The following is a 21,457-nucleotide window of genomic DNA, read 5'->3' on the forward strand; positions in this document are numbered from 1 at the left end:
TTTTCTGTACAATTTGCCGAGATAAAAAAAAAAAAAAACATGGAAAAAGCGGCGAGCTCTAGGGTACTACTTACTTACTAGGCAGTTTCAATTTTTCCAGTTGGGGGGGGGAGAAACGAAAGCTCTCTCGCATCAAATTACCGAGCTTTTGAGATCTGGAAAGGTTGTTTCCAACATCAGACCTGGGTCTGGGTCTTTGTCTAGAAGAGGCCGTGAAGAAGTGGCAGGTGAAATCTTCCCTTTGCTAGAAAAAACTCCATAGTCAAGTCAATGCTTCTATGGCGATGTCTCGATATACTTCACAATCACATGGCACATATCGTAAACGCAACGTAACGGGTCGTTCTTTTTGCTCATGGTTTTTTACACCATGATACACAGATGTCTGCCATCTGCCATTTAGTGAAATAAACCTCATCCTCGTTCTTGTGGCACGGTGGAGGTGTAAGGTTTTTTTTCTTGACTCTTTTTTATACAATCGGGGAGAATTTTCTCCCTTAATCCCTCGGAACGCCATCTGATGCCCCCGCCCCCAAATAATGCAGTTTTAAACAGTGAGGTGAAATCCGCGAGGGTGAATCACGCCTTCCGTGAATAGAGCCCGACCCCTCCTTACCAGATGCTGGGTCGAAAGAGGAGGTCTTTCCTCCCTTTCCTTTCAGAGCCAAGCAAGTCTAGAGTTTCGTTTCGCTTCACCTCATATCGTACATGAAGAGCCTCCTCCAAGCTTTTGTAAATGGCTGTCAAAAGAGGGGGATGAGAAGAGAATCGTCGGAAAGCCCTTCGTCCCTTGATCCGTTGAATCCAATCCGTTCCGTTTGTTTCCCAGAGCTGCGATGGTTCTTTTGCGTCGATCGTTTTGTTCGTGAGGGTTGTTGTGTTTATGTGTATTATAGTACAATAGATTGTTACATCCAAAGAGGAGTTCGGGCAGGTCTGGTATCATCGTCGCTGGCGTGTAGAGAGAACTCGTTTTGGTGTTGTTGGTGGTCGTTGTTTGGGAATATCCCCATCAGCAGGGCATGACGAGACTTCTTACAAGCTCGCGTTTGCCTTGCTGGAGGCGCCAAAGAGGCGCAGTATGCCCTCGTACATGCCAAACATGATGGCCGCGCTGGGGACGGTGCGCATCAGGTGCGGCGTGAGACCGCCGTACAGGCCCATGAAGCCCTCCTCGATCCAGACGACACGGAAGCACTGCCAGAGACCCGTGTACTTGAGCTGTCCGTTGGCCAGGGGCGCCTGTCGTAGTCTTGTTCGCGCGACCTGTCAGGTAGTGTCAGTGAGTACACCGAAGAGAGTACCGTAGGGCGTGTAAATCATACCTCGTGAGGGTAGGCAAGAATGGCAGCAACCAACTTGGCGCCGCCAGCAGCACCCGCATTTCCCATCCAATCCACCGTCCGGTCCCAGAACGTCTTTTCCCTTCCGCTCGCGACAATGCGCTCCTCGCGCGCCGCCAGCCTGTTCTTGAGGTTCTCGTACAGCACCCACTGCAGCGTGCTCTCCGCCACGCCGAGGTAACTCGCGCTCATGCCCTTGTACATGCCCCGGACGCCCTCGGTCCGCAGCACCTGCTTGATGCAGTCCCAGCTGTTGCGGTACTGCCTCTGCTGCACGCCGCCGCTCTTCTCCGCCACGTTCTTGTCGAGCTGCAGACGCGTCTTTACGAGCCAGATGGGGTTCGTCGCCGTGCTCGTCGTCACACCGGCCAGCACGCCCGCCGCGAGGTGAACGCCCGCCCCTTCCTCGCCGCCATTAACGTATTCCGCAATAAGGCGCTTGCCGTTGCCGTAGGTGTAAAAGTTTATGCTCCTCGCGGGGATGACGCCAATGAGGTTCGGACCGAGGCCCTTGAAGAGCGCGCGGGGGCCCTCGATCTTGTAGACAGACCCCAGGATCTGGAAGGTCTCGCGGAGGTGGAAGAGGGCGGCGCGGTAAGGGGAGAGGGTGCCGACAGCCTGGGCGCGGGCGGCGTGGGAGGCGCGGAGCTGTGCTTGGTAAAAGTCGGATTGGAGGCGGGTCTTGAGGACGTCGAGTGGTGCTGTGAGTGTTGCGGCCGTCATGCCTCCGACTCTATAAGGGTCGAAGAAGTCTTGTTAGCTTCCTCTGGTGCAACCCCCTTTCGCAAAATTTCGTCCCATCCCAAGAACCCCCTTCCAACCCTTTTTTCGCCAACGAAAAAGGCAATGGATGGAGCATAGGAACGAGGAAAGAGAAGAACAGAAATGTTTCAGACGTACCCTCCAGCAACAAAGTGTACCCATGACTTTGCGAATGGTGATTCCTTCTCACCCCCCACGGCCGGGTTCTGTTTTGTGTCGGGGATGATATCACCCGTCTCGCGGGACGTCGGGTACGAAGTCGTATCCGGGGCGCGGCGCGCAGCCGGCCGGTCGCCTGTTGCAGACATGAATTCGGCTGATGCGGGAGCGTGAGCCATTCAGGCGGTAGAGAGGAGGAAGAAAGTGTGTGGCGATTCCGGGGGATAAGGCGATTCTAACTGCTTTGGCAGGGTAGCTTCGGCTAGTAGGAAGACGAAAAGTCGATTATAAGACGTAAGAGGTGCTCAATGTTCCATGTGGCGAACTTTGGATAGTGGGATGTTAAAAGAAAGTGGTGAGGGTTGTTGATATCGAAGGGGGACCGTTACGTCGAAATCATGTCGCGGGAGGTTAGGTTGGAGGTGAGGGAGCGGCTCGTCCTTGATGACGGGAATCTAAGGTAGGATAGGAGCTGGGCAACTTTTTTTTCTTATCCCCGTCCACCATAGATTTGCTTAGCGTGCTGAGATATGGATGGAACGACGCGCCACGCTCAGATTTCAATCTGTGCGATCCACTTTACCCGGCGTGCCGGCTGTCACCACTGTGAGTATGTGGCCTGTGCTTCATGTGGCTTTCCAGTCGCTGTCATTCGTCAAAGCAGCTGTCCCCTGCTAAAGGTACCTCACCTCACATTCCCTTACCTCACGGCTTGAGGTCCAGTGCTTACCTAATGTGTAGATATCCAAATACCACCACGAACAAAAGTAAGCCAGCTACACGTCACCACTAAGTAATTTGACACAGCACTGCAGTGAGCTTACTGTATATCATTATTAATTTATATCATTTTTTGCCTTCGTTTCCTTGGTTCGCACCTCGCAATGCACTCGCACATACGCACTATACGCACTACACACATTGCACACACAAACACACACTAGGTACGCTCTTTTCGAATCCTGTTGCCCCTCCTATCCCTCTGAATAAAGAGCATGGCGGTGCTGCTAGAGCGGCCCCGTTTCATGTATGAATAAGCCATCTGCCGCAAATGGTGTCGTTTGCTGGCTACCTAGATCATCGTCCAACCATGCTGCTCGCCGGGGTTGAGGTAGCATCCCGCGCATCAGCGGCCGCAGTCGCAGCCGACGCCATGTGGCTGAGCAGCATGTGGTCGTTCTTCAGACTGGGCAGTTGGTTCTGATGCTGCTGCTCCCCGCGGTGCGGGTGCGGCTCCGGCATCCAGGGCTTGTGGTTCATCGGCGGGGGTGGTTCATGCTCCACGTCCATGAAGCTGCTCGTCCTGCTTCGAGATCCAGCGTCTAACGGCGACCGCTGGCGATGGTCCGGCTGACCTCTGCTAGCCGGTCGAGAGACGTCTCCTCCTCCCGGCATAAGATTGGCGGAAGACGACGTAGGCGGCTGCGGCTGCGGCGGCGGCTCGTGAGATCGGCCGTCGTCCTGCGTTGGATCATATCGTAAAGTCCTCACCGGCGCCGGCTGAACCGGGCTCGGTTCTACGTGCGGCGCTTCGTCGGCGCTGCTGCTGGCCTCGCGGCTGAGCCAGACAATCTCTTCTTCGGTAATCGTTTTCCACCCGCACTTGGCGTGCTTCTTCGTACAGCCCTGGCAGGCCGTCAGGTGCTTGATGCACGGCGACTTGAGCCTGCGGCAGCGGTCGCACGGCGGCCAAATCTGGTCTCCCTTATTCAACTTTTCTATCCTTGCGGTGATGATGGCCCGGTGCGGCGACGACGGGTCATACGACGGATCTCTCTGTGGCATGACCGGCGGCGCATGCACGACAACTGGACGTCCCTGCAGGGGTAGTGAGTGCGGATGAGGATTTGTCGCGGGCGGTGTGTGTTGGCCCGTCGAATGGGCCTGCTCGAGGCCGGCGCTGGAGGGCACCCGAGGGGGGTAGGCCTGGGAAGACGACAGAAACTGCTGGAGCAGGTCTGCGTGAAGGTCGTATCCAGCTCCGTGGGCAACGTGGCCTCTGGAGTGGTTGACGGACTGGAACGCCGAGCTGCTTCCTTGCTGCCCGCCATGGCGCGAGTTGATTCCGGCTCTGCGGCCGCTCAAATGGTAGTTGAGCTGTCGTGCCCTCTTGGCGATCTCATCGGCTTTCTTGATGAGAACCTGTAGTCGCTGCTCCACAATTTCCAGTGTCGCGACCTCGGCCGTCTCATCCTCTTCCAGGGGAGCCGTGGACACGACTGAGAACCTGTCCAAGGCACCGTTAATAATGAGCCGCCAGTCATCTTCGAGAATCTGGGTCTGAATGCCGTTCAGGTAAAATTGACATGTCCGCTCGCCGTCGTGTCCGGTGGTGAGAATAAATTTCTCAGGATTTGTCTTGGCAAAGGTGACAATATCCAGCCAGCTCACGGGTGCCGCGCCATATGGAGGCGGTGGGTTGGTGATGATGGGACCTTCAAAAGCTCCCTCCATAGCTTTCAAAAGACGGGGCCCGGTGAGCTTGGCGCCCAAGTTTGCCGCGAGACTCTCATGTCTATTGAGAACCCCTATTGACCGTTGAGCATGATATTTCATAACACACACGAAGAAGTTTAAGGGGGAAACCCGTACCTTCGTACTGATTTAATAAACCAAGCACATCCGAGAATGTGTCAGGTTCTCCCTGAATGAGCTGGAGTCTGCCAGCACTGGCTTTGGATAGGTAGTTGATAATGGATGCATTGCCTTTTTGAGTTGACAATTAGTACTAGTTCATGGGACGAGATGAGATGCAGCGCAAGCGGGTATGGCCTATGGGGTAGGATTCCATGGCACAGGACAATTAAGCATTGCCAAGGGGCTTGGAACAAGCGCGATGCAGATGGAGAGGAAGCCTGAGCTGGAGTAGAGACGAAGATGGAGACAGGAGGGATGAAGTTTGGGGAAACAATGAAGAGGTAGAAAACAAGGTGCGGGCGGCGCTGGCAGGCAGGCCGGGGCGAGGGATCAATGGCGAGTCTAACCTCGATTGCCTCCGGGCGCGACGACGACAACGACGAGATGCAGTTGAAGGAAGAGATTGACGGCTCATAGTCCTTCAGCGCATCGCGACATGCTTGCTCTCTTGCTCTCTTTTTTTTGGATTTGATTTTCTTGCTGAAGACTTCGACTCTTGGATCACACACACACTGGCGCACCACACATACCTGACTGAGGCGGAGGAGGCTGGGGAATGCGATCAGAATGAGCTGGCTGAGCGCCGCCGTCGTCTGCGTCCCGTTTCCGTTTATGGGGCTCTTGGGAATCCTGGGCGTGCGCCATGGTGAGATTGTCACCGCGGGCAACAGACGGGAGGATCCCGCGAGAGCAAGGTGTCTTTTCTTCTTCTTCTCTTTTTTCACCCTTTCTCGTTGTGGCCCTTTGTTTCTTCCCTCTAGAGCAAGATTAATTGCAAAAACAAAAAGTCGGATGCGTGTGTGAGACGAGTGGTGATTTGGGTGGAGTGGTGTAAAGTATGTGTGTTTGTGTGTGTGTGTGTGTGTGTGTGTGTGTGTGTGAAGGCCAAAGGGCCCCGGGGCGTAATAAGAGGGATCCTGAAATCTAGGAGTTGGTTAGTTCATGGCGAAGCAGCACCTTTTGAGGTGGTGGCAACCCAGCAGACAGGGCCCCAGTGAAGTGAGGGAGGAATGCCTCAGGTAACAGAACAGATGAGAGTTGGAGGGGCTTGGGATGGAGCAAGCAAGCTTTCAAACGAAAGAGGAACGAGAGATTTTGTTGATCGAGGGGGGGAGGAGTGTGAACGAGGCCGGAGAGCCAAGAAAAGACGGGGGGAGAGGAGGAGGGTTGGAATCGGGGTTTCGTTCAGGATTTGTACGGGGGGAAACGGGGGACGTGGTCGGGGCCACAGGACGGGGGCTGGCTGGGAACTGGGGCGGAACTCGGGAGGAGGAGTAAGGCAAGGTACTTGTAGGAAATAGGCGTAAGGTACTTTACCTTACCTTAAGGTAAGGCGAGACAAGGAAACTTGGGTACCTCAACGTAACGTAAGGTAGGTAAGGTACTTACAAGCACAGGTAGGTAGGTAGAGGGCGGGTGGGCAGGTAGATGGGATGGGATGGGATGAGAGAGAAAGACCACTCAAGCAAGTATGTGCTCGTGCCGTGGGTGCGAATGAGAAGATATGAAGAGTAAGGCAAGGTTGGTAAGTGAGAGTGATGGAGATGGGACGTACTGCTTAAAGGACGGGACGGGGAGAGGAGGAGAGAAGAGGGAAAGAAGAGCGGACGGTGGGTGCAGCTACAGAGGCGAGTTTACGGGCCAATTGCCCAATGACAGGGGCAAGCAGGTGCCGAGTTCCCACCGCAAAGCCGCAAAGTCCCAAATTGGTTATGTCGTGTGTCGGTATGAAAGTGAGGTGAGTGAAATAGAGAGAGTGAGAAGGAGTACCGTACCTCTGGATGTGAGACCCGGGTTGAGCCTTTAGGAACTAGGAGAGACACGACGGAACGGGAGTTTTGAAGAGTGTGTTCCCTTTTTTTCGCGACGGGGGGGGGGGGGGAGAGGGGCGGCATCCGTATGAGTCGGGCGGGCGAGTGTATGTGTGTATGCAGGTATGAGAGTGAGTACCCAGGTAAATGAGTGAGAGTGAGAGTGAGAAAGAGGACAGGCGGAATGGGATGCTAGTGTAAGGAGGTGAGCGGTAAGGTAGCCCAGCGCGAGGCGAGGCGTGTGGAAGTGTGGAAGGAAGGTATGTGAGTGAGAGAAAGAGAGAGAGAGTGTGTGTGTGTGTGACGGTGGACGGCTGGGAAAATGCAGTGCAGGACCGCAATGGAAGGCAAAGATGCGCAGCAAGGGCGGAGGGGAGTTCCACTAAACGGATGGGGCCGGGGGTGGGAGAGGGGACCCGGCGTCCTTCTTTTTTCGTTCGTCGGGAAGGGAGGGAGCCTAAAAAGCTTGGACTGACGGAACCCGAGGACACCTCAGTTTTCCCAAGTACGGAGAGTCTAAAAAGGACTGGACTCAGTACGGAGTACTGTGTAAGGTTCAGATAGAGAGCGTTAGTGAGCGAGTGGATGGATAAGTGAGAGAGAGGCAAGGCAAGGCAAGGAGGGAGGGCCAGGCCAGGGCAGGGTCCCCCTCTTGGGCGTAAAGTGTGAGGTGTGAGGTGTGAGGCGTCATGCGTGAGGCACGAGGCACGAGGCGTGTGTAAGTGAGATTGAGATGAGGAGGATTGGTGGAACTTGAGCGGGAAGCAACGTAGAGCCAACGGCTGCCGGGAAGTAGGCAGAAAGCTACAGCAGCTCCTAGCATGGCATGAAAGGTGCAAGACAGGATGAGGTGGGCAGGCGATAGATCAATCGAGAGATACCCGACTGAAATCCGAACTATGTATCCGTAATAAGGGCTGTGGTTACCTTGAGGCAGGTGAGATAGAGTGAGTTGAGGTTACCTGAAAAAACGCCAAGCCAAGGCAGCGGAATGTGGTGATGATGCGTGGTGTGGACTGGGGTTGCGCCGGCGCCAGCTCTCAGAAACGCAGCCCGCCCCGGTCCCCCAAACACGCGAAAATCACCACCCAAAAGCCCCAAAAGAGCAACACAATCGACAACCAAGCAATTCTGGTGGGGGCCACACCACCAGGCTGGTTTGGACTGGACTGGACCTGGGGCTGTGTGCAGAGACAGGCCGTCTGTCTCTGTCCGTCTCTGTCCGTTGAAGAAGAAGCAGCAGAAGCTATCCTGTGTGCCTTTGCTTGTGAAGTCCCAGCGGCTCAGAACTTCAGCTCATGTAAGACGGCGTAATAGGGAGTCCCCAGCGATGCGGTTTTTTCTTGGTGAGTCCTTTTTTCGAATTTTTTTCTTCTTCTTCTTCCTTCTCCCCGCCGTTCTTTAATTGCCTCTTGAGTTCCTTGGTTCTTGACCCGTCGATAAACGCAGCTTGTCCTATACGAGCAAAGTGGGAAATTTCAAAATGGATGACGGCGAACTGTGTACGGGGGTGGCGCTGGGACCCGGCGCAGAGATGTCGTATAAAGCAATCGAGCGACTATTATGAGGTAAGATTGAACAAAAAAGCAGGCCGTTTCCCGCTTGTCGTCGGTTTCCTTATGTAAGACCGGCAGCCCTATGAAGGCTTGGAAGCTGAACAGTCCGGCTCTGGGAGCCGAGAGTGTCGGGTTCGGGGAGAATAATAACTAAGCTAAGAAGCAAATGATGCCTCCAAGGGGTCGGCAAAGCGGCAAGGTTTGATTCGCAAAATTTAAGCAAAAAAAAAAAGGGGGACCTGACTTTTGAGACCGAGGTGCCTATCATCGGCCCGCGACATAGAGTTAGAAGAGCTTCTTGATGCCGGGAGATGGTCGATGCAGGATATTGGACGCCGAACACAATTAATACGAGCAGGGAGCAAGCTGCCTGCTTCTCTCAATCAAGGTCCATGGTCCTTGGGCCCAAAAGAGCCGGCTCCAGCCTGGTGCAGTGCACAGCCTGGAAACTGGGGAAATGGAGGAGCCAACCGGCCAGTCGGCTTTGAGTGTTTCGAGAGGAGAGGAGTAACGGGCGGGAAGAAGGGGGGCCCATCTGGGTGAGACTGTCAGTCTGCGACTGTGAGAGACTCGAGACTACTGTAGAGTGATCGATGAATGACAAAGTGACTTGTCCAAGGAGGAATGGATGGATGGATGGACAGGCGACTAACAAGCTTGAGACACCGCCCGCGCTGAACATGAGACTCGGTCGGAAAAATGGGCTGCCGGGTGAGAATCTCAGAGGGAGGAGCGCACCGTAGATCCTCACCTGCCCAACTACCTTGCCGGGACACTGAGAGGAGAGAAGGCACCTTCCATTAGGTACCTCTCACCTCTCTAGGAACACCACCTGCAGAGAATCCTGACAGCGACATCCTACTCCGTGCAGAAAAGGAACATAAACGAGAACGACAAGAAACAAGACACAGGAACGAGACAAGAAGAGGCACGACGCACCACTGACGACGACGATAACAACAATAACAACAACAACCACCCCTTTCTTTTCCGTTGCATTGCATCTGTGATCTGACCCTGACCTCGTGCCTAGCATCCAATACTTCCCGCCCCCGGCGAACCGGCACGTCTCGTTAAAACATCCCATCTTTCTGGATTGCCGTCCTACCCTGGTGTGTCCCGACTTACACCGCGCGACGTGACGCCCGCGGCGCACGCACAGCACTTGACAGACAACCGGCAAGCGAGTCGCTACCTTGCCTAAGGGAACAAGCCTGCCATAATTCGACGGCGGACGGGGTGGAGGGGCGGAGCAAGGCCCTCTTAGTCCTTAGCAAGGTATGACGTTACCAAAGACGAACTAGACAGAGGGAACCCGCGCGCCCGCTGGTCAATTTGCGCGCCCGGGGCCATGGCACCGCGGGCATCCCCCCTCCAGCCGTACGAGGTATGCAGTACCCAGCACAGGTAAGTAGGCAGCCCATCCGTAGATGGAACCTTTCTAGAAAGAAAATGCTAATGCTAAACAGAAATCCAGACAAGGGACGACGGTGGGTGGGATAGAGAGGAAACACGGAGACCCGACGATTGGGAAGCTTTGATCCCTTTCGGACGGAGCGGAACGCGAGGAACGCACTACCTACTCGAGAAACCTACGCCTTTGCCGCTCTATGCACCATGGGAAAAGGTACCGACGTTACCCAAGACTTGAGGTCGAGGACCCAAAGTATCGCCAATCTATAAACTCCCTTCATCCTCACCACCCAGGATGCCTGTCCAACAAGCCAACCCCGTCTTGTTTCGGGGCGACTCAAGCGGACCCTCAGCATCACAGAAACATGACTTTCGCACCCCGCTCAAGTGCTCAAGTACCTACCTACATACCTTGCATGCCTCTGAAGTCCCGGACTAGGTGCGAATATGCATCGCTCGCCGCCCGGCACTCGGGAGCCCGCGCAAAACAACTCTAAAAGGCCAATGAGTGATATCATCGTCAACCGCAGTCTCATCTGCCCACAACGCTTCTAATTATGTCTAATCGCACATGACATGGTTGATCTCCTGCCTCACCCTCAAACATCACTTCAAGTCGTTATAAAACCAAACCAAGTCAAACGTTTCCCGACTTAGCAGCCCCCATCTCTCCCATGTGGCATGAACCACTTACCGCGCTGCCCCCTCCTTCCCACGCGATGCACGTGCAGAGATTCCAGGGACGGACGACCAGCTGGGATGTAACTCGCTCCGACACTGATGGGCAAAACAACTACCTTATTTTTGGGCCTGTCAATGTTTTGGAATTAAATCGAGCAGCAGTTGCCACTGGCCAGCGGCCCCTCTCCGCTCGCTCGCTTTCGCAGATCGGTTTGGTTTCCCTTTCGCCCTTGAAGACTGGGGAAGGGGGCACACCTCAGTGTCACACATACTTCAACAATTGAGTATACACCACTCCTCTCAAGTTGGTTGAGTCAATATGGAAACGTTCTTCGCAGCCCGTTAATCCCGAGATCCTCTCACTTTGGCACTGCTCAACCTGCATCTACATCACAGGGACTTTGCAGGGAGGCAGGGTGGTCAGAAGGGCGGACAAGGCTTCGTAACCACGGTACGTGGCCCCCCAATCTGCAAGAGAAGGCCGGCCAAATGTCCGGAGAAGGAGGGACGAATTGAATAGTAGGGGCGCAATTCCAACAACCTCGGGATTCGCCAACCAACTCTGTGATCCCCGATTCCCACTTTGTGGGCTTGACCTAAAGATCTAATGTAGCGGCGTAATGATGCGCTGTTTCCCGCTCTTTTGGGGGTGCTCTCGGTGCCCATCAATATCATCGAGGGTGGCGCAGAGGGCAGCGCCAAGACATTTTGGAAATCACCAACGGAACACGCGCCAGGATTACTTCTCTTACAGGAACTTCCACTACTCACGCGAGCCAGGACGAAGTATATCGCTCACCTACACAGTACATTTCCCAACCTCCCAACCCCGGCTGAATGATTCCATCTCCTCCCCCGGCTTCGTTCAAATTAATCAAGACGAAAGAGAAGAAGCTGCACAGCCTAGTTTACCGGTTCCATGAGCCTTGGTATACAGAGTACCGCGGTTCATAAATAAAGGTGTGTCGTCACTTACACGGGGCGAGCTAGCCCGTAGTCGTATTTCAACAACGACGCGCCCTGGCTTCATCATCGCCAAGACGTTTCGACTCGACCGTTGCGCGTCGTTGCTGCAAAGTCATCGACCTGTTCGCCGATCCCAGGAAGAAACAAAAAACCGAAATGAGATCTTCTGTTCCTTCACTGGTTCACGGTGATGGTTATTGGAACTTTTTTTTGCGGTGCAAGTACGCGGATAGGCAGCAGTATTTTCTCCCCGTTACCGAAACTTTATTTTCTCGGTAATACGGCTACGCGGCCGTAGTCGAATGATCGATGTTTGTTCTTTGTCATTACGGAGTACCCGAATTCGGCATGTCTCTTTCAGTCCGGATGCTGAAATAACTGACATTCCGAGATGTCCTCTTGGTGTTGTCTTGCGACGGCGCCCTAGCGAGACGAGCTACCCGCACAAGAAGCGTTCTTCGAGGACTTGCTGAGCGCCGAGTAAGTGTTGGTGAATGGTAAGCAAGTTGCGTCGAGCGATCGCAGGCGGGAGACCCAGAATCGCTGGAAACAATAACTCAAAATGATGGATGCTTTGAGAAAATAATAGCTATGTGAAATGTTGAAGCAATATTACTACAGACTACTAGGGGCTTGTAAATATATTTCATTTGGCTCTGTGACGATTCTCGGAAATCAGACCTGTAGACTTGATGCAGAAATACTTGATTGTGAAGAAGACAATAACTTCATCCTCTGCGATCGCAATTCGCAAGTTCCTGGAACTTCTTCTTGGTGAGCAGTGTAAGGTAACCTCGGTGAAGGTTCCGTACCTCAAATATTCCCGTCCCGTCCTCCACGTTCAATCGAACGCAAAGCCCGCGCCCCGCCAATCACGGAGCCCGGGCCTCTGAGCGGCGGGGAGGGGGGGGGGAGGGGATGGGAAAGGACGCACCAGAACCCGCCCCACCATGGAAGAAGCCCGGACCAAGCTCAAGCTCATTTTCCCACCGAACCTCACCCTAGCCTTTCTGGCCAACATCCCAGGCCCCAAAAAAACAACAACGCCTTCGACGACGTCACCCCGCGACAGAAGGTCTTGTCGAACACAGCGGAACCCCAACTGAATTTAGAGGGACATTTTTCGAAATAGACGGCGCATTGCACATCTCCACGATACCGGCAAGACCCAGCTACCCCCTCCCACAAACAGACAGCCGACACGACACGACATAACCAGGCGGCGCAATGGCGGATAGAGGCTCACACAGAGGCGGCGGCCGCGGCGGAGGCGGAGGAGGAGGAAACTACCGCGGCGGAAGGGGAGGAGGAGGTCGCGGCGGCGGCGGTGATCGAGGCGGTGCCCAGGGCTCGGGCGGCGACCGCGAGAGGCCCAAGAAGGAGAACATCCTCGACTTGTCAAAGTATATGGACAAGCAGATTACTGTCAAGTTCAACGGCGGGCGCGAAGGTGCGTTTTCTTTTCTTGTCTTTCCGTCCTCCCCCCCCCTTTCCAGGAGTTTGTGTGGTGTCAGTTCGCTAACGTTAGGGGGGAAACCACTACAGTCACCGGAACCTTGAAGGGATACGATGCGCTGATGAACCTGGTGCTGGATGAGGTCCAGGAAGTCATGAGAGGTACGTGTCTGCCTTGGCCTGCCCTTGTTCCATGCTTGGTGCAGAACAGGAAGGGGTAGCGTCCTCCCAGATGTGTTTCCGCGGCTAACGAGAACCAACGAACAGACGAAGAAGGAAACGAAACGACCCGATCCCTAGGCCTCATCGTCGCCCGCGGAACCCTCCTCGTCCTCGTCAGCCCCGTCGACGGAAGCGAGCCCATAGCGAACCCGTTTGCGCAGCCCGAGGAGGAATGAATGAACTCAAAGGGAAGGGGTGAGGGAGGAGGAGTCGGGGGGATGAGTTCGACTTGATATCCTAGCTGTGTTTGAGGGAGAGCAGGGAAGGGGGGCCCATCCAGCGACACTCATTGACAAAGCACGGCTTTATGTGCTCTGCGAGATGGAGAGGGGCTGTGACGGCGATGCGCGACTTGGGCTGGATGTATGGCAAATTCGAGATACCGATGCTTCTTGCGTGTCGTAGGAATGCAGCATACATCAGCAGGAGGACGGGAATATGATGATGGTGGTATATCAAAAATTCCTCAGATAGAAAAAAAAACGAGAAATGGGGGGGTGATGGGAAAGGTATGGCGTAACCATCATAACGACGTCTGCCTCACGCCATGATATACGAAAAAAAACATGAATGAAAAAGAGATTTATTTCGTTACTGTTCTTTGCCCGCATTCGTACTCTTCCATCTAACTGAATCCTCCACAGTCAGCGAGACCGCTCACTCTCCTTTCTCTGTTCCTTCTTCGCTCACTCCGAAGGCTCCTATACGCTCCTCTTATAAGTTCGAACCTGGCGAGTAAGCGAGTGAACCAAATGCGTCCACCCCGTCATCTCACGCGCCGTTCCAACCGTTCGATCATCCGTAGTCCAACGTCTTAAACCAACGCGGGGTAAGTCGTCACACTCCGTAGTGGTTTCTCGCATCGTTTGAAACGCAGCCCCGTGCATTGCAATCCAACCAAGTCGAACCCTCGTTCCCTTCCCCTTCGTGACCGTGATCTCCATCTTTTTCGTAACCGTGGTATTTCCAACCCTCCCCGTTCTAGTGAGAGGTGCCTTGGAACCCTCGGTTCGACGTCTGTTTCCCTGCCTTGAGAAGCTCCCCGAAAGCGTTGCCGAGCTGCTTCTTCAGCTCCTTATAGCTGACGACAAAGCTCGTCTGCTCGTCTCGACTCGTAAGACAGATCCGATCATCGCTGCCGGCATCCAACCTATTTAGGCATCGGATAATGTGGCCCATGTCCACCACGGGGTTTCCGTTCGCGTCGACCTGGTGGAACACGTAGTCCCGGAATAGTTTGAGCATGTATCGCTCGCCGTTTTCTGACCAGTTCCTGTCGCCGTCGAATTCTTGCCGTTCGTTGACGGCACCAAGCTTGGCCATGAGGCGCACAATGCGGCCGTTTTCTAGTTCGCGGAACAGGTCCGACTTCAGGGCGTCCGCTTCCTGCAAGCTGGCATCCAGCGTGGCAACCATATGGACTGCGATGCCCCGGACAAATTCTTCTATACCCTTGGGCGTGGCACCAACCTGGGAGGGAGTCAGAAGCCACAAGACGGTATCCGTGATTTCTTTCGAGTAAACCCTGCTCATCTGTTCCATCGACCCTTTGAGGTTCGTGAGCTGGCTCGGCGGCGTGTTAGTAGCCAGTGATAAAATGAGTTTCCCGAATTGAATCAAGTCCTCTTGCTGCAGCTCCTGAACTGGGCGACGATTGTCGAACTGAACAACATCCAAAATGGAGCAGGCACTAAGCCGGATGCGATTCTTGTCCGTCACAATGACCTTGCTCATATCAAGGCATCTCGCGGCCAGGTTCAATGTGTGGACAGCCTTCAAAGCATTGGCTATCTGGGAAATATAGCCCCATAGGACGCTTTCGGCTATGGGGTTCTTGGCGCTGAAGCGGGTGCCGTGGGTGGAAGCCGATTGAGAAAAGTGAAGTTCGGCGAGTGTTTTAGAGAGGGGATGATAATCTTGTACGAAGAACAGGGAACTGTCGCCAAAAGCTCGAGTGGTGAAGGCGTCGTGAATGCCCACCACGTTGCCGTTGTTGAGCCTTCGCCACTCCTTGACAGAGCGAATAGCTTGCTCGTTGGTTAGTCGGTAACCTGTTCTGCGTTAGTAACTTCGAGGAAAGGCATTGCTGTAGAACGTACCCTCGAGCCGTCTGAGGCAATATGTTTTGCCGTTCTTCGAGGATGTAGCCTTGTACACCCATGTAGTGTAACCGAAAACGCTGGAACTCTTCCGATGACTGGTGTCAAGGGGAACAAGGGAGTAGTAGTTGTCTAATGGAGGTAGTGTCGAGTCTATAACAGCATTAGACATTTGTAGCACCTGTTGTTTATTGCATAGCTTACTCGGCATAACCTGCTGTAAGGCCTCGGACTTGCGTTGCATATCCTCGCGCAGCTTCTCAGGTAGGAAGAAGTCGTGAATTTGCCTCTGAAACGGCATTAAATCATCTCTATACGGCCCAACGGGTGCGTACAGATGGTATTGGAGCTACCAGACGTCAGTTTTGACATGGGCAACATCTGATACGCGTCCTCTCACCGGTTGAAGCGGGGCTGTGTAAGCATTTTGATGTTGGAAGTAGGCCCCTGAGCCAGCGAGTCCGGTAGGATCATCGGCATAAGGGTTGAAAGGTGTGGCCGGTAAGGGCTGGGCAACATTTGGCATAGCAAAGGGGTCAAATGAGAGCCCTGTCTCAGAAGCTGAGCCATTGGCAGTAATCTGCTTCGACGTTAGTCTCGAATAATTTGTGAGGCATAGCCATCCATACACCAGTACTCAGCTCAAAGTTTGATGGAGTGAATTCTCGAAATGTAGCAGGGTTAAACACTGTCGACGCAGTTTCGCCATCGGGAGCGGCGGCTGGCGTCGCAGCTGTGAAGACATTAGATGAGATAGTCCATGGTAGAATGCGACTGAAGACGTACAGCCTGCTCCTCTGGGAGTAAAAACGGCTGCACTCGCAGCCTGGGAGGAAAATGTCGATTTTTTTGAAGAGCCCCCTATCGTATTTGCACTCGGTGATGCCATCGAGGGCAGACCGGCAGGTGTGAATGAAGGCGAGTCGACATTGAGAGCCTTTCTCGCGCTATTAAAATCCATATGTTAGCTTTGTACTATTGATGCTTGTAAGTAAGTTTGATTGTTTCCCGCCATCGTCAATACTCGCTTTACAAGTTAGTGGTCTACATCTCATCTTCCATGGCGCTGCCCAACTCTTATTCACAGTTTTCCGACCAACAGCATTGGTCCATATTGACCATAAGGTTACTAGTCAGAAGTCCACGAGGTTCTTGCTGCATATCGCAATGTAGGCCTGAGCCGATCGGCGGGGCTTCATCCAGGACTGCTATTAAGCGGCCCAACTCCTCTTTCTATTCGACGTAGGTCTCAATGTCGAGAAATTCAGTCCGGCACAAGGCTCGCCTGGCACACGTATCGCCGGAGTCTGGCAGCGCTGCTGGTCTCACTCCAAGGCCTCTACAACCGAGGCGCCTCCTTTTCCTCCAGCAGAAGAGCATCAGGTCTCGATAGCGGATATTGGCAGTTCTCGAGCATTTTGGACGGATCGTTGGGCCATGGAACCCGGTCACGATAGCGAAACGGATCTGGACTGTGACCTACAAATCAGACTGGTTACTCTGTCCTCCGGGACTATTTTGGACCGAGTTCGATCGATTCTGGTCGTGGTTGAAGGCGCAACCGGTGTTCTCGTATCGGCAGTGTCCGTATATCATTACGTTTCGGCATAAGGTCTCTTTGTTTTCTAATCCAATTGACAAGGCGTCAGTAATCTAGTGAGGGCAACGTGGTCGGAAGGGCGGCGTGCGCGTTGACTCGCCTCGGATTTTGGGTTTCGGCGACCCAACTTGTCGACGGAGGTCGGACTGGGGGTATCGCGAGGTGGCCATGATCAGTAGTTTCGGTGAAAGAAAGTTTCGTCCCCTTGGTCGACGTTACGACGTCTGCACAGAGTCAGCCAAATCCAAAGCCCATGATCGAGTTGTCGTCGAGGTCGTTTTCATGGTATGGACGCGCGCGCGCTGGGTGTGAACGGGGGGGAATTCAGGACTTGGGCTGTCTGAGCGGGGTGGAGAGAAGACAAAGGCGGGAAAAGAAGAAGGACTGGAGCTCGCGTGGGGCCTGGCGCGAAGCCGGACTGGGGGCAGAGGACATTTTTGGGCAGACGCACTTGATCCTTGCAGACATTTGCCATGGCTCGAACACGTTTGGTGGGGTAGGTGTCTCAATCATGGACACGATGCCGTGCACCAGGCGAGGGTCGAGGTTGACGGCAGATCAATTTGGCGGATGATGCAAGGCGACGGGATGAAGTCGGAATAAGGCCCAGTCGAGATAGTATCTTAGGTAAGGCGAGGTAGAAGTAAAGCACCGATGCGCGCACCGTATCTTTACTTGGAAGGATGCGTACGGATATGCAGCCCAGCGCAGGAAAGGCGGGAGGGACCAGGAAGGACAGAGGGAAAAGCAGGGACCGGCGACAACGGCGCGAAGGGCGGCGGAGCAGTCCAGTGAGGTAGGTGGTTTATGTGGGTGGGAAGATAGAGAGGTGAGTTTGGCTACCGCGCGGCCAGGAAATACCCAAACCTACACAGGAGCGGGAGTTGGCGGTGCGAGCGGAGGTTAGGCGTGGTGGGAATGGAACCAACCAAGTCAAACCAACTTACTGCGCAGGTTGGGTCCAGCACTGGGAGGAGGGATGATGACACACCCTCGCGACATTAAAACCGCTAAAAGTCAATGCTCTAGCACTATTAATCGACATTCGTAGGTAAACGCGCTGGATTTGGCCGTGAAAGTATGTCATTTCCACAATATCCGAGCGATAATAACATCTAGGTTGGACTGGCCTTCACTTGGTGCATAACGAGATGGATGTCACTCGCTCACGGCTCAGCTCATATACGTTGCATAAATGCTAGCCTGATGTCACTCACCCTCGTGAGGTGAAGTACTTCCGAACATCGATATTTGATGTGGAATTGATAGCCGTATTGGCATTCATGTTCCACCTGGCATGTCACGTCAACCGAGGATGAAAGGCACGTTATGGAGAACACTATCATTTATTGGATGTCTTGGTGATTTTTTAGAAGTCTAGCACTCCCTTATAGTGTTTGTAGCTTAGGGAAGATCATGTAGGTGTCCGGACACCATTTGCAGGCATCCTCGGCGGGGGCTATGTACCTATCCGGCACGTCTCCCCTCATCGGGCAGATGCAATTGCCATGTGTTCAGATAAGCGATAAAGCATACCTAGGTACTCTTTGTGGCGTCACAAACGCGATTCGTCGCGCAGACGCCAGCAGTAGGTGCTCCGTACCGTACCTTACCTCATGTACCTTACCTTGCCAAGCCCTTGAACATCCGACCTCCGCCCACGGACAAGTGTCGTCACCGGGCGAGACACTCTCGACAATCAGCTGCGACTAGCGGAGCATCTCAGACACCCGGTCACTTGCTACCAACGCATCCAGCTTCTCGTCAACGAGCTGCATCAAAGCCCAAAGCCGCTTCTTTGATTCTTGAACTTGTCCTTCTGTCTTCCCCACGGATCCAGCTGTATTGATTTTTTTTATTCCACGGTCAAATCATTTGACCTTTGCCAATCTATCCCGACTGTGGCTGACTGCTGCACCGCGGAAGGGTCCTTCTCCGCTGCCTTGCTTAGCCACGTTGCTCTTTGCTATAACCAGCCCACTTCCGCCTTAGCCTTTCCACACCGTCAACCTGCGCAATCACCTGTTCCATGGACCACTGAAGCTTCCTTTGGACTGTATCCATCGTCGCTTCGGCATACTCGCCAATCTTGACTTTGTGTGCAGCACCGAACGACAGCATGGCGGAGAGCGGAGAAATAGATTTGGGACAGCTGTCTGCAAGTCAGCAAGAGTCCCTCCAGCAGTACACAAGTGTCACAAATCAGGAGCTCAAGGATGCGATACCACTGTTGCAGCGATCGCAATGGAACGTCCAGGTAAACTTGTGCAGTGCGGTACTGGCCAGCTTGCGAACTATGCTGACTGATCTGGGTACAGATTGCCATCGCCAAGTTCTTCGACGGCGAAGGCCCTGATCCTGTCGCGGAGGCAATGGCACAGGACATCCCCCGTACAGAAGCGCGGCACGAGAACCTTCAAGAGAGTCTGCTCGCCTCTGCAGCTCGTCCACCGGCTCCTCGGAGAGATCGACCTGACCCCGCGCCGCGAATCGTTCCTCAACCGAATACAGTTCACCGGCCGCCATTCCTCATCGGGTTGCTTCTGGCGCCCTTCAGCATCGGTTACAGCATCGCATCCAAGGTGTTTCGGACCGTCTTCTACCTGCTCAGTTTCCTTCCCCGACAGATCCGGCCACGGGCCATCACAAGCGGGCCGGGGAACGGACTGCGGAGTACCAACGGGCGGCGGATGCTCATGCCCCGAGACACGGCCGCGCGCTTCAAGCGTGAATTCGAGGAAGAGTATGGAAGCACTGAATTGCCCTGGTTCGAGGGCGGGATTGCCCAGGCACAAGACCTGGCCAAGAAGGAACTCAAGTTCTTACTCGTTGTTCTCATGTCACCTGAACACGACGATACCGAATCATTCACGAGGGAAACTTTGTTGAACCCGGATGTGGTCAGCTTCATCAACGACCCGGCAAACAATGTCATTCTGTGGGGCGGCAACATTCTGGACTCGGAAGCGTATCAGGTCGCCCAGGAATACAACTGCACAAAGTACCCATTTTCAGCGATCGTCTGCCTCACGCCCAAGGAAGGAAGCACTAGGATGAGCATCATCAAGCGGCTTGCTGGCCCGATGCCGGCTACTGCATACCTTGCGGAAGCTCAGACCGCCATCAACAAATACGCACCAGATCTAGCAGGCGTCCGAGCAGAGAGGACAGCACAAGAGGTGGCTCGCAGCCTGCGAACTGAGCAAGATACTGCCTACGAGCGGTCGTTGGCTAAGGACAGAGAAAGAGCGCGACAGCGGCGTGAGGCGGAGAAGGCTGCGGCAGAAGCTGCACGCAAGGCCGAGGAGGAGGCCGAAGCTGCAGTAAGGCGCGAGGAGCTTGGCGATAAGTGGAAGCGCTGGCGGGTGACGACTATGGAAGACGAGCCACCAGCGAGCAATAAGGATGTTGTACGGATTGCGCTGAAGATGCCCGAGTCGTCTGGTGCTGGAAGGATTGTGCGCCGGTTCCGCAACGACACCACGATGGAAACGCTATACGCTTTCGTGGAGTGTTACGATGTGTTGACGGCATCAGAAGAAGTGTCAGAGAAGGCCGCTGTCAAGCCCGAGGGCTACGAGCACGAGTATCAGTTCCGCATTGCGTCTGTCATGCCCCGGGTGGTGTATGAGCCCAGCAAGGAGGAAACAATGGGACAGAAGATTGGGCGGTCAGGAAACCTGATCGTGGAGGAAGTGTCGGCCGACGGCGAGTCAGACGATGGTGAAGAATACTCGTCTTAGATGGAGACGGTACGACCCAGGACATGTGATCAAGCAAGTGTAGGATGGCACAAGGCAGAACAAGCAGTAGTAGAAAACCGCGCCATCTTGTACGCGCAGTGACCGGGCAGCCAATAACAAACTATTCCAGATATTGTTGCGAATACCTTGTTGAAGAACGTTGTCAGCAAGCTGCAGGATACAACAGCTTCTTATCGCCGAAAGCTAGCCGCGGGAGCCGTCTGCCCATCTTGGGTAAGCCAAGTGAGCCCATCGGCATGAGGCCGTGAAGTTCAAAAAGAGGATAACGACGTTGGCGCGGGAGCCAACCTGATGATGTACATTATCACCGCCCAGGTATCTGTAGGTGTACGCCAAAGAGGGGTTGATTTGCGTGGCCTCTTATGTCTGGCGCCTTGGGAGTTCCCCACAAGTCGACGGGAGGCCGAAGGGGAAAAAAAAAAAGTGTGTATGTACACCGCACGCGATGTATGTGGCAGGTCCCGTGGCGCTGTTTGGCCATACACGTACGTATTGAGGATGCTGCTGCTTGCGTGGATGAGTGAGGCTGTGCAGAGACGACTGTGCAGACCAACACTTGGCTTGCCGAGCCGTGGGGTTTGGCACAGTTGAAAGTTTCTATGGCTCGGCTGCAAGGTGAAAGAAGAGGCCTACTATCATGGTCGAGTTGCTCTTGTTCACTGTTCACAATGAACAACATTTAGATCAAAGTAGATGGCCTGTCTAGCTTGGTGTTTATGTTGATACGAGTTGCTATAATGTCGAGGAGCAGATTTGCCGTCCGATCATCTGCGGGAGGAAGACCCTGAATTATGGCATGAATGTAGACTGGACCGTCGTACCCGCCCGCATACGTCAAAATGGGGGGATGTCTCTGGTTAATGCGAACCCCAATTTTTGACATGGTCCTCTCCAAATAAAGTAGAACCCAAACTTAGGAGAATGAGGGTAAATAAACATTCCAGTAAAACGTGGTGGGTTGTGCGAAATTGGGACACATGTGGCAGCTA

General features: G+C 54.0%; 5 protein-coding genes across 5 annotated transcripts; 2 read left to right on the forward strand and 3 right to left on the reverse strand.

Moving 5' to 3' along the window:
• Positions 1-776: 776 nt before the first annotated feature.
• Positions 777-2,559, reverse strand: BDZ83DRAFT_424802 (mitochondrial carrier domain-containing protein). The gene is made up of 3 exons (XM_060503005.1): positions 2,244-2,559; positions 1,326-2,076; positions 777-1,266 (listed from the first exon to the last, which is right to left on the reverse strand). The coding sequence occupies exons 1-3, from the start codon at positions 2,441-2,443 to the stop codon at positions 1,036-1,038; spliced, it is 1,182 nt and encodes a 393-aa protein (XP_060370204.1). The 5' UTR covers positions 2,444-2,559; the 3' UTR covers positions 777-1,035.
• A 448-nt stretch (positions 2,560-3,007) lies between these two features.
• BDZ83DRAFT_424822 (uncharacterized protein) lies at positions 3,008-5,743 on the reverse strand. Its single transcript, XM_060503006.1, has 3 exons — positions 5,432-5,743; positions 4,857-4,970; positions 3,008-4,792 (listed from the first exon to the last, which is right to left on the reverse strand). Exons 1-3 carry the CDS (start codon positions 5,544-5,546, stop codon positions 3,342-3,344), a joined length of 1,680 nt encoding a protein of 559 aa, XP_060370205.1. The 5' UTR covers positions 5,547-5,743; the 3' UTR covers positions 3,008-3,341.
• A 6,469-nt stretch (positions 5,744-12,212) lies between these two features.
• Positions 12,213-13,589, forward strand: BDZ83DRAFT_603270 (uncharacterized protein). The gene is made up of 3 exons (XM_060507218.1): positions 12,213-12,778; positions 12,874-12,945; positions 13,051-13,589. The coding sequence occupies exons 1-3, from the start codon at positions 12,556-12,558 to the stop codon at positions 13,179-13,181; spliced, it is 426 nt and encodes a 141-aa protein (XP_060370206.1). The 5' UTR covers positions 12,213-12,555; the 3' UTR covers positions 13,182-13,589.
• Positions 13,590-13,986: 397 nt separating this feature from the next.
• Positions 13,987-15,630, reverse strand: BDZ83DRAFT_715945 (uncharacterized protein; the record flags this gene model as incomplete). Its single annotated transcript, XM_060511798.1, has 4 exons — positions 13,987-15,056; positions 15,105-15,257; positions 15,309-15,453; positions 15,505-15,630. 4 exons carry the CDS (start codon positions 15,628-15,630, stop codon positions 13,987-13,989), a joined length of 1,494 nt encoding a protein of 497 aa, XP_060370207.1.
• Positions 15,631-18,341: 2,711 nt separating this feature from the next.
• Positions 18,342-20,447, forward strand: BDZ83DRAFT_690007 (UBX domain-containing protein; the record flags this gene model as incomplete). The annotated part of the gene is made up of 2 exons (XM_060511301.1): positions 18,342-18,961; positions 19,023-20,447. The coding sequence occupies exons 1-2, from the start codon at positions 18,824-18,826 to the stop codon at positions 20,445-20,447; spliced, it is 1,563 nt and encodes a 520-aa protein (XP_060370208.1). The 5' UTR covers positions 18,342-18,823.
• Positions 20,448-21,457: the final 1,010 nt, after the last annotated feature.

The sequence above is a fragment of the Colletotrichum acutatum genome, assembly GCF_030867785.1.
Source record: "Colletotrichum acutatum strain CBS 112980 chromosome Unknown BDZ83scaffold_8, whole genome shotgun sequence".
Classification (NCBI taxonomy): Eukaryota; Fungi; Ascomycota; class Sordariomycetes; order Glomerellales; family Glomerellaceae; genus Colletotrichum; species Colletotrichum acutatum.

Excerpts from the sequence above, each read along its gene's own strand:
- BDZ83DRAFT_424802 (XM_060503005.1), bottom strand. The coding sequence starts at position 2,443 with ATGGCTCACGCTCCCGCATCAGCCGAATTCATGTCTGCAACAGGCGAC. Across the intron at positions 2,077-2,243 it reads GTACACTTTGTTGCTGGAGG|AGTCGGAGGCATGACGGCCG; the intron begins GTACGTCTGAAA and ends CGACCCTTATAG. Across the intron at positions 1,267-1,325 it reads TTCTTGCCTACCCTCACGAG|GTCGCGCGAACAAGACTACG; the intron begins GTATGATTTACA and ends ACTACCTGACAG.
- BDZ83DRAFT_424822 (XM_060503006.1), bottom strand. The coding sequence starts at position 5,546 with ATGGCGCACGCCCAGGATTCCCAAGAGCCCCATAAACGGAAACGGGAC. Across the intron at positions 4,971-5,431 it reads GCCTCCTCCGCCTCAGTCAG|GCAATGCATCCATTATCAAC; the intron begins GTATGTGTGGTG and ends CAACTCAAAAAG. Across the intron at positions 4,793-4,856 it reads TTTATTAAATCAGTACGAAG|GGGTTCTCAATAGACATGAG; the intron begins GTACGGGTTTCC and ends AACGGTCAATAG.
- BDZ83DRAFT_603270 (XM_060507218.1), top strand. The coding sequence starts at position 12,556 with ATGGCGGATAGAGGCTCACACAGAGGCGGCGGCCGCGGCGGAGGCGGA. Across the intron at positions 12,779-12,873 it reads GTTCAACGGCGGGCGCGAAG|TCACCGGAACCTTGAAGGGA; the intron begins GTGCGTTTTCTT and ends AAACCACTACAG. Across the intron at positions 12,946-13,050 it reads GGTCCAGGAAGTCATGAGAG|ACGAAGAAGGAAACGAAACG; the intron begins GTACGTGTCTGC and ends ACCAACGAACAG.